Source organism: Macrobrachium nipponense, chromosome 13, assembly GCF_015104395.2.
Source record: "Macrobrachium nipponense isolate FS-2020 chromosome 13, ASM1510439v2, whole genome shotgun sequence".
NCBI classification, from domain to species: domain Eukaryota; kingdom Metazoa; phylum Arthropoda; class Malacostraca; order Decapoda; family Palaemonidae; genus Macrobrachium; species Macrobrachium nipponense.
Window position 1 is genome coordinate 43,710,449 of NC_087206.1, and position 16,141 is coordinate 43,726,589.

Consider the following 16,141-nt stretch of genomic DNA (forward strand, 5'->3'; position numbering starts at 1 on the left):
AATGCCTAGAGCCGCACGTGTTAGAACACGTTGGAAAGCGTTGACGCTCTATAGGTGAAATTGCGCGTCTTGTTGCGTGTGTAGACAAAGAAGAGTGTTCCGAAGAAGGAGCACGTCTGGGGTGTGATACTGGAGACCGAGCGTGCCTGCTGGAGTGTTTAGAAAAATGCCATGGTGACGTGCGTTGGTGCGCATGGGCAGTAGCGTCTCCGTGAGCGCTTATACTGTTGGTGAAACAGCGCATTGGGTAACATGCGTTACAGGTGAGCGCTGTCTAAAGGATGCATGCGCAAACACGGGTGCTGTCAGAGCGTGCTGTCCAGGAGTAACAAGGCGCGCAAATGAATGGTGCACATCAGGAAGTAGTTCTTGCTGTATTGCTGCATGCACCAGTGTAGAAGGGGGGCGGCGTTGTTCCCAAGAGGGAGAGAGAGTTTCTCTGTGACCTCCCTCCAATGAAGGCTCCTGTGCGCGTGCTGAAGCATCACGCACTGCAGGGGAGTGTTCAATTAGCAAAGCCTGCTGTGTGCGTGCCATAGCATCACACATTGCGGAGGAGAGTAAATCCAACGAAGGCTCCTACGCACACATAAAGATGAGGAGCTTACGCGTGAAGGTCTGGTAGTTCTCGAAGGAGAGCACGCGTCAGCACGTCTCTGAGAGGAGTCTTTACTACTTCTCTGAGTCACTGCTGGTGTGTCAGGAAGAGTCCGAGCGAAGCTGCAGGGCCCGCATCCCCGAGGGCGGGCAGACAGGAGTACAGACCTGGTCAGCGTTGAAAAGAGCCTCCGCAGGGGAGGGCTCTGGGGGCTGCACCGCAAAGGGAAGGTCGTCTTCCTTAACAGCACGGGAGGATGAGGCTGACTCCTCCGAGGAGACTAAGGAGGAAGACGCAGCCCCAGAGGAGAGTGCCGACAAAAGTCTCTTCTTCAATGGCAGGCCAGGAAGTCCCAATGAAGGCCACAAAACATGAAGGGCGTCAACACGTACTGAAAAACAAGCTCATCCTTAGAAGGGCCAGGCCTTCCCGTTTCACCAGGGGAAAAGGGCAGGTCTCGCTCTTTTTACCTGAAAGTTAAATTGTCGCTCTTATGTGCTACGTTCCCAACAAGGAAGCAGGTCTGGGTCATTTGGTCTTCAAGGAAGACCTCGAAGGCAAAGAATCCCTTTTCTTCTTCTTGCTTCGCCGCCGGCGATACTTATCCCACTGGGCAGGCGGCCAGGTACGACACTCTTCACACGGGGATTCCGATGTACAGGAATGCCCTCTGCAAGAAGGACAAAGGGAGTGAGGGTCTCTATCAATCCTGCTCATGAAAGTCCCACACCTACGACACAGAAAACCATGGCAGGAACACATAACCATATTATCAGACATACTCGCATTCAGCTAGAAAGAGAAAAAGAATGTTATGAATAATTTCAACAAGACAGCAAGAATGAAAGAGAAAGGTCTTTCCTCGCTGCCGGCTGTAATAAAAAATGACGACTCAGTGAGCTGGTGGGTAGGCGGTACTTCCCCACTGCCAGGCAGGTAACTACCAGCCCGCTAGTTGACTACATCGGTATATAAAAGATTGTATTAGCCGGTAGTTTCAGCCGAGCTGCAATCTACCCTAAGTAAAGGACGGGAGGTTTGTATACGGTGTAGGAACAAACAGGAATTTGTGGATATTTCTAATTGAAAAATACAGCAAATAGGCGAATTTTCCACGAATAATGGGGGTATATGTTCCAGAGAGAAATCCGCGAATGAGTGAGTCTGCGCATCTGGAATGCGCGAATACAGGGGGTTCACTGTATTCCTAATTACAAAGCATTGTAACTGGATATGTGAAATGATTGAAAATGTGCAAATGCTAGGGCACACAACATGACTCAGGTATGGCATTAGGATTGTTTTTATACAGACAAATCAATACCTAACATCTGAAGATAAGCAAGCATGGATTACTCCACATATGAAAGCATTAGTTTGTATACTGATCGGAGCAGTTTTGTTATATTTCCAGTGGTATTCTCACTGGTTATATAAATTCTAGTTTTTAACAGATAGCACAGGGTTTTCTATATTTTTAGTGCTACAAAGATTTTCAGTCTTAGGTGCTGTTTGTGGTTTGAGGGATACTTGCATTCTTACTGTCATCAAAATCTTGAGTTCAAAGTGTTCCACTTCCAAATGCTTCTTACCGTCTCTGAAACTGCAAAATTCAAAATCCAAGTTGTTTGGCTGCCTTTCAACTTTTTATAAATTTTTCGACAATGTTTACCTACATGCTGAGTCTTTGTCCACAATATGTGATGGAATTGTTAATAAAGAAAAAAACTAATCCATTATCATGAAAATACTTTAATTTCCAATACAACAGCTTTTGGCATGCCACCTCTCAAAAGACAATAGGACTTGTGAAGTTTAACCCTTTTAAAAAGTAACCTCCTTACTGCGAGGTCTAACAACATGATTTGCAGTCAAATTCCACAATCATATTGAACAAGAACGCAACTTGATTAAATCTGTGACCAATTACATTGCCAGTCTAGCGATCATATTGATTTAATCAAATGAAGTGTGGCTATTGCATTATGTTCTTTCAAACAAAAAATGTTTCTTCCTACATATGGTGTAGAGAAATCTCATTTACTGATTTGAATATATAAGGTTGCAATATAAGTAAATACAACTATTCTCTGTATGAATGGGAACTTTACAGTGAAAAAAAACCCTCAATCAACAAAGTTTGAGTTCTTATCTTTCCTGCTGACTAGTTTAGTTTGCAAAATACATATAATTAATTGATGTACTACTAATTTTGTTTTGCTTATACTGATTTTCAGTTCTCTCCTTAGCCATTCCTCTCATAATTCTTTAACTTATTTGTGACAACTACCTCTGATTCTGCTAATAACCAAACGTTAATGGCAGAATCAGAGAAGACATTGAAGACTATTTAAGAGCACTATCAGATGAAGAAACTAAAGAATGAAAGAAAGAGGAAAGGATTGAGAATAATTTTAATCAATACAAAGCTTATGGTAACCGGACAGGCAGCAAATGAATAAGTACCATTTGGCAGAGTGGCCTTGTAGAGCCGTGGGAAAGGTCTGGGGATGAATTCAGTACTACTATGTGTTGAAGGAAACAGACTGTATCATAAGAAATGCTCATGAATGCAAAAATATACATTGAATAACTAATTTTGATTTACAGTGTGTATACAGATGAAATGGGGAAGATAAGGAAGTAGAGCAGTGTGTTATGCTGGAATGGAACACCTTAGAAGGGCAGAAACATTTGTTACATTGGGAACACATTAGAGTTCTACAGGTATTACGAGGGCAATAAAATTCTTAAAATACTGCAGCAGCAACAAGACAAATTTTTTAATCAATTTGTATTTTTCATAGCTAACAAACCTGAGGTCTTAACAATAGGATATTTTCCAAGCCCCAGCTGGTAACCGATTAAAAGCAATCAAAGATCGTAAGCAAGGAATCTGCGAGATCTGGCAACTCCTGCACGTATGAGGTGATAGCTGGTCAGGGACAATTAACCACCTCGCGACGTCTTTAGTCTTTTCCCAACCCAGAAACTAAGATAGGGGCGGCTAGAGGTGGGCAGTAAACATTAAGACCTCAGGTTTGTTAGCTATGAAAAATACAATTTAAAAAGTTGTCATTTGTTCATATGCAGAACAAACCTTCGGTCTTAACAATAGGATAGACTTATACTTGGTGGGAGGTAGAAGTATCTAAAACCGGCTGAGAGTTAAGCCACCTGACCACCCCTCTTAGAAGAAAGAGTTCTAGAGAAGGTGGTCTCATGCCCGTGAGCATATAGATAAACAGATATCTAACAACTCAGCTGTCTGGGTTGACATACAATGATATACGAGCAGATTCATTGGAACCAAGGTACCAAAGAAAATTCTGACTGTCCAAATAACAAACCGTATACTCACAGGGTTTGTTACCACTCCTCACTCCAACTTTTTGTAGAGAGAGGAGTATTTGCTACTGAATAAGTTTGATATTTCCAAGATCATAAAACACACCAACTTTCAGTATGGCTACCTTACTCACATGCATCAAACCAGTCCAGCATACGATACGTCTATTTCTCAACCCGCCCATAGGAAGAAGAAAGGAAAAAAGAGAAAGAAAGAGACCAGCCAACTCACTCATTCTCTCTTCCACACAATCATCATAGGTAAGATACAAAATACTCTATTAAGGGTAATGGGGTAATGGCTGAATTACACAATTTTGGGCAGCCACCACAGGACCTATGGAAAACATGTCCAAAGATCTGTACAGGTGCAACATCTTTCAGGTAAAAAGAAGTGAATGTTGACTGGCACAACCAGGAACCAGCTCTCAAACTTCTATATACAGCAAAATTTTTCTTAAATGCCAGAGTGGAACTTATACCTTTGATGTCATGTGCTCTAGCCCGCACATACTCAGAAAGGGAACCACCATCAGATGAGGAATAAGCCTGCTTAATCGCTTCATGTGTCCAGAATGAAACAGTGTTCTTGGAAACCTCTTTCCTAGAATGACCAATGCTGACTAAAAGTCTACAACATCTAGGACTTACATGACGCGTCCTTTTAAGGTAGCATCTTAGGGCTCTGACTCGACAAAGTGAGAGCTGTTGCGAGTCATTATCCACAAAGTCACTCAATGATGGAATGGAAAAGGAAGCAAATCTGTTGTCATGTACCGAGGGATTTTGGGTCTTGGCCATGAATTCCGGGACATTTTGAAGGTCACTGACCCCCAACCCCTAGTATGTTTCACATCATAACTTAGGCCATGAAGCTCCCCCACTCTTCGAAGAAACCAATGCCAACAGGAAAACTGTCTTTAGCATCAGATCTCTGTCAGACGAACAACGCAAGGGCTTGAATGGAGCTCGAGTGAGGCTTCTCAGGACTAGCGAAACATCCCATGCAGGAGGCTTGAGTTCCCTTGGAGAACAGGTATGCTTGAAACCCCTGAACAAAGAAATCTCCCAAGATGAAGAGATGTCTACTCCTTTCAGGTGTAACACCAACCCTAGTACTGTTCTGTAGCCTCTGACAGCAGAAAGAGAGAGACCTTTCTCATCTTTGAGGAAGGTAAAAATATCTGCTATCCATTAAACAGAGGCTTTGAGTAGAGAGAAACCCCATTGACAACACCAATCACAGTAGACTGCCCCTTTCCCCTGGTAAACTGCTGAAGAGGATTTTCCGAGGTAACTGGACATATGTCCTGTTGCCTCTTGAGAAAATCCCCTCGCTAGGAGGAGATACTTGATAGTCTCCATCTGTGAAGAAACGGATTCTACCAACTAGTAAAATCTTACAACATGAGGTTGACAAAGAAGTTGTCGCCATGGAGGAATCTCTCTTGGAACCTCTACCAGAAGAGACAGAAGGCCCGGGAACCATCTTCTTGAGGACACAGAAGAGCCACCAAGGTCATCCTGAGATTTTGAGAACTCATTACCCTTTTCAGAACTTGACGGACCAGGCAAAACAGAGGGAAGGCGTAAACCTCGAGATTGTCCCAAGGGTGTTGGAAGGCGTCGTCTGATAGAGCAAGAGGATCCTGGACCACCGAACAGTAAACCTCCAGTTTTCTCTTGAATCAAGTTGAGAAGAGGTCTAGCATAGGCCTCCCCTAAACCTGAAAAAGCCTTTCTGCCACGACCTGATGCAAAGACCATTCCTTGCCCAGGATCTGGTTCTGACTACTCAGTCTGTTGGCTACCACATTCCTCTTGCCCGGAGTGTACTTGGCAGAGAGCTCCACCCAGTTGTTGATTGCCCATTGGTGTAATTCCATTGTCAAATAATGCATGAAATGAGACACCAGTACCCGTTTGTTCACATAAGCCACCACCATGGTGTTGTCGGACATCAGAACTACTGAAGGACCTTCCACTTTCTCCCAAAATTCCTTCAGCCCCAGGAAAGCTGCCTTCAGCTCCAAAACGTTGATGTGAAGAAGCTTGTCTTCCGCACTCCAAATGGCTGACGTAAGGGGGTCTCCCACATGAGCTCCCCAACCCGAGCTGGAAGCATCTGAAAACAGAAAGAAGCCCGGAGGGGGAGAACTTAGAGGAATTCCCACCGAGATATTCTGGTTGTCGAACCACCAATGAAGTTCTTGCCTCACTTCCTCACACAGAGGGACTCTCTGTAGAGGAGAATCTCCCGCCGGGGACCAGAACTCTTTGTCTCCATTGCAGAGACCAAAGATGAAGATGCCCATGAAGGACCAGCTTCTCCAGTGGTCTGTTCAGGTTGAGACAAGAACTTCTGTGCTACTAACTGCAACTTGTCTAACTTCTGGTCCGACGGAAAAACCCTCAACGCTGCTGTATTTATAACCATACCCAGGTAAAGAGGTTTCTGGTTGGGAACCAGGTTTGACTTCTCAAGGTTAATCATTACGCCCAACTCCTGACAAAACTGAAGAAGACTATCTCTGTCCTGAAGCAGTTTCTCCTTGGAGCTTCCTAATACCAGCCAGTCGTTGTGGTACCTTAACAGGCATGAGCCCATTTCGATATGAGGGCAAAGACCCTTGTGAACACGTGAGGGGACGTGGTCAACCCGAAGCACAGGACCTTGAACTGAAAGATCTGCTCTCCCAGAGTGAAGTGAAGAAACTTTCTGGACAAAGGGTGAATAGGGATCTGGAAGTAGTATCCTTTAAGTCTATCGACAGCAAGAAGAAGTCGTCCCTTATCACTGCCAACACTGTTTGGGGCGTCTCCATCTTGAGCTTCATCTTCCTGACAAAATGATTCAGGTTGGAAAGGTCGATTACTGGTCTCCAGTCACCTGTTGCTTTGGGCACCAGGAAAATCTGACTGTAAAACCCCGGAGACAACCATGAACTTCTGAGAGTCATGGCCGTAAGCCCGATTGAAAAGGGGTCTGTCCGAGAGAAGGGGAGAGAAGCTGAATGGTAGTAGGTATCCCACCTGTAGAATGTCTACTACCCATTTCTCCCCTCCATACCCTTGCCACTTGGCCCACTGGCCCACCAAGCATCCCCCTACCAGTGGCAAAGGAGAGGGAGAGGCTTCCACTTTATCAACAACCCCCTCTGCCCCAAGGTATATAGAATAAGGGTGAGAGGTACAGTCACTTTGGTCGCGGGGGGTAGTTGTGGGGTATTTCCGTGATAGATCTGGAGGACAGGGTGGGAGCGATAAAGGCAAGAACCTTGGGAACAACTTCAGTACCTTGGGTCGAAGGTATTGGGGATTAGGACTGTTAGTGTCATATGTCCTTTTCACTCTGTTATCTTGTATACATTTGGTGTTCTTTTGAATTCATATAGATCACTGTTCACATACAAAATCATGGATTGATAAGGTTTGGCTTTCTAATATATAAAGAAACCTTACATTAATATGCTTGATAGGACTTTTAAAAAATCAATTACTGTAGTATTTGACCTGACAGTTATTTACAAAGGCTTATTACATACATTATTTAATAAATTAACATAAATATAAATAGATAACAGAAAACAGTACATATCTGGCTTCATAATAGAAATGAAAAATGCTTAGCAAAAATGAAAAAAAAATCTTTTAGAATTGTCATGGCATAATTTAGTTTGTTTACGCTTTTTTTTTTGCCTACTCGATACAATTTTGGCTTTCAGAACTCATCCTAAAAAACATCCAACATCTGACAAAATACTATCACTTTAAAAGGCAAGGATACACAATTTTCAATGAGGCGTGCCAAGTTGTATGATATTCCATTGCCTGGTTTGAGAGTATTTTCTCCATTCTATGTTTTATCCCATAAGCATGCCTAAAGTTTTTTCTGTCATAAGTTACCCTCGAATTGAACACATAAAACCAGGAGTAAGCAAGCTTTATAAAGTCCCTTATACTTTCCCAGAACATACTCTTCAAAAGTCCCAGACTTCCATAAAATCTAAAGCTTTAGATGTTGTTTCCGAAAGAAGCTGAACTACTTTCCTCACATAAATACATTGCGTACTACCTGTTAAATATATGTTTCTCTGTTAAGCGATATGTGGGTTTCAAGTCACTTCACTTCTTTCGACAATTTCCCTAACACATCCGCTTAAAACAAAATCTCCATTTTGCAACTCAAAACAAGAATCAAGAAAATTGCTCTCACTAACTTAATTAAGTGAGGGCCATCGGCAGACTTGAAGTTCCTGCTGTAGGTATCTTTTATATGCACTGTCTGCAAAATTTTTACTGGATATGTGGTGAGTCGTAGTGTTAAAGTTGTCCTTTCACTTACAACGATGAACCCATTTTTGTCTTGTTCCCTCATCACGAGGGAATCAAAAAAAGATACCTCCTTTTTTCTACTATTTGAATAGCAACCAAACACGGCGCAGCTGTTTGGCATTATTTGAATAATAATTCAGATTCTATAAAGAATCAAAACTATGGTTGTATTCGTAGAAAATAAAGCTAAATCACTGCAGAGACAACTGAAGTGACCTGTGACCTACATTTGAATGAAACGGTAGCTGAGTGACTTATCGCCCTGACCTGTCATCCAGGAGGTGCGGGTCTTGGGGGGGATAAGCCGCAACCCCCACAAATTACTCTACCCAACTCCCTTATTCTATATACCTTGCTCTGCCCCTTTCACTAGTGCCCCTGCCAGGCTTGTAGAGGCATGGTTGAAAGGGGTATTGTTGTTTCTTTGCCTTGGCCTGTGAGGGAGATTGGGTAACCCTCCCAGAGGCAGAACTTTTTGCAGATTTCAAAGGTGATGATCTCCTCACCTGTTGTTGAGGAGGAGGAGGGCGTCTTGAACGTGCCTCTGACTTCAATACTGCTGGATGTACCAACCTGTTTTTCGTACCTGCTCATCGCTGGTCGATAGCATCTTTCAATTCAGTTCTCGGAAACAGGAACTGAGACTCTAGCAGATCCCTATTTCTGAGAGACGACAAAGACTCGGAGTCCACCGAATTAGCCACCTTGGACAGTGCTGCGTCCCTCCTGGCCAGGAGGTGGTTGGCCCACAGGTTGGAGGTATGGTGTGTCAGATAAGAAATGGCTTTAGCTCCGGACTGCAACAATCTTTTGAGAGAGGAAGGACTAACTAAACCTCCCTCAGTCTATCTGAAGCACTACCTCACTCCTATCTCAAGCAATCTTGGCTATTGCAGTGGACCATATGTCCAGCCAGGAGACCGCCTGGAAGATGGAAGCTGCAGTAGTCTCATAGCCAAGAGCTCTAGAGATGAAAAGGCAAGGCCTTCAGCCCTAACCTGTTCCAGAGTTAGGCCAGGTATTAGACGTATCACATCTGGGTTAAGGTGACGTGGCATCAATTGAACTGTACTAGTGGAGTAGTACTTCCTATGCTGAACAAGAGGAGGGGGAAGAAGCTTAGATGACCTACTAGAATGCAGAGATCCATCTTGGTCTGACACCAAAGCATTCAAGTGTTGTAGGATGGACTGAGTTGTAGGATACCGAGACCGAAGGCTCTCAGAACTCATCTCGCAGCTACACTTGTACACAATCTCATCTTGAACAGCGTACTGGCTCGTGAGAAGCAACCCGTACATGATCACGAAAAGGATCAGGTACACGTACCTCCAGTGAAACATGTACACGGTCACGGGATGAAGTACATACGTGACGATTCGAGTACACAGCCTTGAGAAGTCAACTGGGCATGATCCCAAAATGAGGAACATTGCTGACGAGAGCTAACTGAAGGCGACGGACTAAGGCTAAGGTCTCTTCCAGGAGAACAAGAAGTACATCTACTGACTAATGAAGCCTCATGTTTTCGACCCTCAGCCTCAGTCTTGCCAACTGCATAATCCTTAGGCGAAGCCTGAGCAAACTTCACATCTGCTGCCTTCAATCTTTTAATCGGCGCTTTATTGTCCTTGTGCCGACGAACTGGTACAGGAACAGATGAAGGGGCTTCGCCCCTGCCCTTGCCAACACATACTCGCAATGATGAATCACATTCACAAACGGAAGATGTCACTACACTCTTAATGCTCCCCACACTAAAACTGTCATGAACACATACATGAGGGGGAGAAACAGGGCGTGAAGGAAAGATGAAGATACATAACTCTCATGATGTACAGGTGATACACATGCATGCATCGCAGAGGAGGATGCCTTCTTTCTGCTATCTCCACTGCCAACCTCACGAACGTGAACGTGTGAAGATGAAACACGACCTTGTGGTACATGAGGAGAAACACTTCTCTCAATTGCATGGACACGAATGTGCGTGGGAGAGACACGGTCAAGTAGGAAAGAAGGCAATGCACTCCTTTCACTCGTAGACGATGACACCTCTAATGTCTGACACGATGGGGAGAGGGGGATGGCGTAGGTATAGGAGAAGGAGACAAACTCCTCTCTATACACGGTCTCTTACTAGCTGGAGTAGGAGACGAGACCCTGTTTCCAACTCTTCTTCTTTGTAGACACAGCAGAAATCCTCTCTTGCAAAACAGTCCAGTCTCTTGTAGACTGCTTGAACTAATGCTACGGACAGCTCAGCAAGAGTAGGCGATGATGTCATATAGGGAAGAGGTGATGTTAGAGCTGGGGGATGAACGGCCACCGCATCTGACGTCATAGGCTGAGAGGACGCTAAAGCTGAATCATCCATCTGAGGAGAAGAAAAACCCTCCCAAGAAGGAAGAGACGAAACACTACGATGTTCCCTCTTTTTATAACTCTCTCCACTGCCTCTTTTTATAAAAGACTCTCCACTGTGCCTTAGGCCAGGCACGACATTCCTGACAAGGATTAGTTACCATAAAATAATTAGCACGGCACCTACTGCACGTCGTATGTGGGTCTGTGGTAACAGAAGCTAAAAACCTTGAGCAGGGAAATCCACAAATGCCCAGGCACGTGTTGACGAGGCCATGGAGATTGTAGAATCTATATGTATCCAGAAATACACACACACACTCCCTGAAAGAAAAGAAAAACAGGTACAAATCAACTGGCTTGGAAGGAGAGTAAAGGGATAGTGTTTTACTCTCCAAGGCGGTTAAGGAAAGACTAAAGACTTCATGAGGTCGTGTGCGGTCTCTGACCAGCTATCACCTCGTACGCGCAGGAGTTGCCAGATCTCACAGATTCCTTGCTTACCATCTTTGTTTTTAACCGGTTACCGGCTGACGCTTGGAAAATATCCTATTGTTAAGACCAAAGGTTTGTTCCGCATATGAACAAAGTCTGATTACAGTGGAAATAGACTGCTAAACTACTAGTAAATAAAAGTATCTATCAGTAAACAGAGCACAAATTTATTTCAAGCACATACAGGCTCTATACTCTATACCACCAACACATGGGCTCTGACAAAAAAAAATTATTATAGAAAGGTTTGGATACAGGATCCCAAGATTCATTACTCAAGTGAAGCAGGGAGATCATGTAACACATGAGAGTTGCAGAGAGATGTGGAGTAAAGCTGCTGGAAAAGAAACAAATCTCAAAGATTGTAAAGGTTAGGATGAGGACCAGTTAGCCAACAATAATAGAGTAGGAAAAGACCTGTAAAGGACAAGATCATTACAACAAAGGGCATAGATAACAATTTGAAAAATATGAGAATTCAGGCAGAAAGAATGCAATAAAACAGTAAGTTGAACTTATGCATATCTTACCATGGAAAGGAAAATCCCATGATGATCATGCACAGCCGTTCAGGATAGGTTTTCTTTAGAATATAGTATCATCACATTTTTGTGGAACAAATCAGTGGTATTGACATACATAAGAGATTACTTATTAATGTTGGGATACCTTCATTAACTATCAAAGATGCATACTCATATCTTGAGAGAACCAATTACTGTAGAAACAAAGTACTAGTAAGGATTAATTTCAAGCTCTTGTATGAATATAAACAAGAACTTAATATTACAAAATGCCAATGCAGTTGGCATTGTTTTGTCATTAATACATATATATTGTACTATTTGCATGAAATCTCACTACTGTACAATAAATGCATCAAACCCATTTCAATTTAGTGCCCAGGTTCGTGTATCACCGAAAGGAAATTTAGCAAACTGGTACATCAGGGATTTTGCTGGTTTCCTTCACTTAGAAAACATAAGTTAAACCATCAAACTTTACAGACAAATTAAAACATAACTGTCTGAGGACTCACTTAGTACGCATAAGGTACATTAAAAATGTATTTTGGTTTTACTGCAATACTATTATCCTGGGAGGAATTTTCAAATGAGTTTGTTGCCAAATCTGATATACAACTGTCATATTTCTCTATAGAATGCATTGTTACCAGAGAACTTTACACAATACTGTACAAAATTAAGCAACGATCCTGAGTTACAACTATTGCTAGGATTTCAAGTCCTAGAGTAGTTAAAGGCAAACTTATTAGAATGCACATCAGTTAAACTAACATCCTCCAGGCACACTACTATTCAAAATGTCAAAAGACTATTTCCAGTTATAAAGTAAACTTCTGCAGAGCTTTGACAGATTAGCAAATAACGCTGATATAATACAGAATGATATACAGTGTTAAATCTTAAACCAGCCTAATGTAACATCAACTGCCACAAAACATACTTTCAATGGAACGTAATGTACTATATATTATGTTTAGTTCAACACTTCAGTGCCATATATGTAGTATTTTTGTTAAGCCTATGTAACCAATCAATCCTACACCAAACTTGTTACTGTACAAGGTCAGATTCAGAAAGAATAGAAAAATGAATGGTTACCTGTTTCCTAAGCTGTTAAATCAAGAGAACCTGCAACACAAAAACTGAGTTTTTATCATACCTGGATCAGTTTACTAAAATACAATCAAGGTGTTTCAGGGGATGATAAGCATTCATGTTCTAGAGTTTGATTTCCACATCCATAACTTTCTTTTAAAAAAGGTCATCACATGGCAATCAAGGTACAGACATGTAAAGGCATTTATAACTTTTCTAAACATTGCAATACTTATTACTGACATTTTATACAATTATTAAAGTGACCAAAAATAAACATCTGACTTTGGTAAATCTGCAAAGAATGTAATGAAATTCATAAAATGATGTGGAGCATTCTGATTCAAAGTCAATTTTACAAGCTGGTCTACAACTAAAAGAGGTAATGAAGACTTTAAAACTTTTATATAAAACTTTTAATTGTAATTATATACACACAACAGTAAAAAACACAAGAAAGAATTAATAGAACTACTGTAATACAGTACAAAAACACATTAACTTTTCACTTATCCCTGATCTTGCTGCTGCTTCTATTTCATAAAAACCTTTGCTTTTCCAAATAAATCTTTTATATTTCTGTTACTGATTTCTTTTAAAGAAATAAGGAACTAATAACCCACAATATAATATTTTTGAAACTCTTCCTCAAGCATCTTTCTAATACACAGCAGCATATAAATGATTCCACGCTATGGTAACACGTCAATGAACGACATCTAGTACCACAGTAATTAATTTTTAACTTTTGAATTAGCTTTCTGTTATGTCACCATGCAACATACACAGAACAACAGAATGGCCATTTTACATATTCAAATGCTCTTTTCCTTTTCATTACATAACTATTATTTGCATGGTTCCAATAATTCTATTCCCTAGCTAATTGCTCAATTATTCACACGCTATTCTCACAAATTCTGACTACTCATGTCAAGCTCAATTCATTCACAATCTTTCTTTCATTTCCTCACTACCCAGTACTACAGCATTGATAAGGACATTTTATACATAAGACACTATTATGACCTGGTGAGAGGAAAAAAAAAAACTTGCCTTCCAAAGCACCAAAATATGTTTATATACTATGTATGTAGTTCCCTAACCTCTTCCAGATCACAATTAATTATATTAAATTATAAGCCAGGATGATTCCAAAAGCATCTTGAAAGTTTCTCCTTGCTGTATTTAGTAAAAACAGCTCTGCATCACCACCCACCATTAATTGTTGTTAATATCATATTAGTCCTCTTCTTGACACAGTAGCATGGCAGAAAAAGCAATAATTTCTAAAAACTGTGGCAAGTGTCACTGTACATGTCAGTTTGGGGGATCAAGTTGCATATATTAGGAGCTATTTTTTTTATAATATAACCTTATATTTTTTTGGCTGAAAGTTTTTTTTTTGTCTTCAAATTGGGTCCATGTTGAGCTGAGGGTCACTCATCACAAACATGATTACAGAACTCCAATCCACTGTAATTTGGTTGTAGAAAATCTTCATCGTTTTGCCAAGTTCCAGAAAACGATATAAATTCTTATACCACTATATAAACCGTGATAACCACCTATGATGCATTTATGGTACTGTGTCTGACAGAACCATAAAACTATATATGTCATAACCAACCAGGCCCATTTATGAAAATGCAAACTTCTGCCAACATCTTGAAAGAATTTTTATGTAAAAATCAAAATCAGTCTCATTTTATAATCTCTTAAAAACTGAAGTTCTAAGACCATATATTCATAGTTACCTGCAATGCCAGAGAAGGGAATTTTTTAAAATGTTTTTTCAAAATTTTCATTAAAAGGGGAAACACCACCAATCACAGGAATTAATATTTCAATTATGAGCAGCTTACAAGCAACTTAGATGTGATAAACTATCTTTTTTTCTTGATGTCCTATTCATAAAAAGTACATGGATACATTCTACCACATTATCAAACCAGCGCTTACATGTCAATCACATGAACACATTTCATAGCATCAAATTATCCAAAAAATACAGAAAATTGCATCTTAAGATCCCAAATAAAAAAAAAGTAATATCCAAGACCTCTTAAAAAATATAAAAGGCCTATACCTAATACATTTTTGTATATACATATATATTTACAAACTGACTAAAATATTATCACTAAGGTTTTGGAAAAATTATGTATCAATCAAAAGCTATGAAATGATGGGGCGTTTTGAGGCAATATGGCACTCTACATGAAAGTGAGGCAGTGATCACTTTTTAGTGATTTCTGACTTACACGTATTGTTCTGCATTATAAAACAATTAAGATTTTCCTAATACAAAAAATATAGAAGCAAACAGTTATACTAAATTTGACCACAAACTGTTTATACCAGCATATAACAGTAACAAGTTAACATGAACCCACAAACAAAATGAATTTCAACCATGCTTTACATTTAGTAAAGTGCCTTTCTGAAAACAGTGTCTGTATATCAATTTTATGGCTTGTATACTTGATACAGAATTCTATTCTACGCATCTTTACATACTAACACTAGGTTAGCAGTCACTCTTGAGAGGAAAAATTTATTCATTTAATTTCACCTAAAGTATTCTGTGCTTCATACAGATTAAAATCCTTGTCTAACTGCAACCAAATACATTACTTTCAAAGAAATTAGGGAGTCAACTTACCTGAGAATGAAAACATTCTTTACAAACTACAACCACATATTTCCATTAAAATGAAAAGAAGAAAAAAAACCACTGCCTTGATATCTAAATATTGAAAACATTTCCTAGAACAAAATAAGTCAAAAGATAAAAAATATAAGTGGGTTTATAATCTTCATACACGCTGTCATCACAAAGAATACACGAGTTTATTTTTATTTCGCTTGTGCCAAAGCTTGCTCTTCCTCCTGTTCTTCTTCAGACGGTAGTGGCTGCCCATGGATGAAAATTGGAGCCCCCTCTCCTCTTACAGCTTCAGCAGTGACATGCACACTGACAATATCAGAGCCTGGGATCTCAAACATGGCATCCAGGAGCAATGTTTCCTGAGGAAAAGGAATCAAATTACTGAAATGAACAATCTTTATGAATTTCCACTGAGAAATGGTTTAAAGATTATTATTCTCTGTGAACAGGCCCACTTTTGTGATGTCTTAAAGGTGTTGGGGAAAATTACAGTTTAATACACAGGCAGTCCCTGGTTATCGGCTGACATAGTTATTGGCGATCCGGTTTTATGGCACTTGTCTATCCCCATAAATGGCGCCATAACGGGCATGAATCGAAACTTGGCGCCTTAAGCAGCATAAATCGCAGGGTTTCAGTTAATGGTGGTTTTCAATTATCAGCATCCTACTGAGAATGGAACCCTCCTGATAACTGGGGACAGCCTGT

The 16,141-nt window shown here is 40.7% G+C and overlaps 1 protein-coding gene across 2 annotated transcripts in view; it reads right to left on the reverse strand.

The window, feature by feature from the left end:
* Positions 1-2,330: 2,330 nt before the first annotated feature.
* The window catches only part of LOC135225768 (ATP-dependent Clp protease ATP-binding subunit clpX-like, mitochondrial), a 305,503-nt gene continuing 291,692 nt past the window's right edge, over positions 2,331-16,141 (reverse strand). For both annotated transcript variants that reach the window (XM_064265224.1, XM_064265223.1), the window contains exon 13: positions 2,331-15,792. In XM_064265224.1, the coding sequence (XP_064121294.1) occupies positions 15,622-15,792 (171 nt within the window). In that variant the 3' untranslated portion in view covers positions 2,331-15,621. The remainder of the gene's footprint in view (positions 15,793-16,141) is intronic.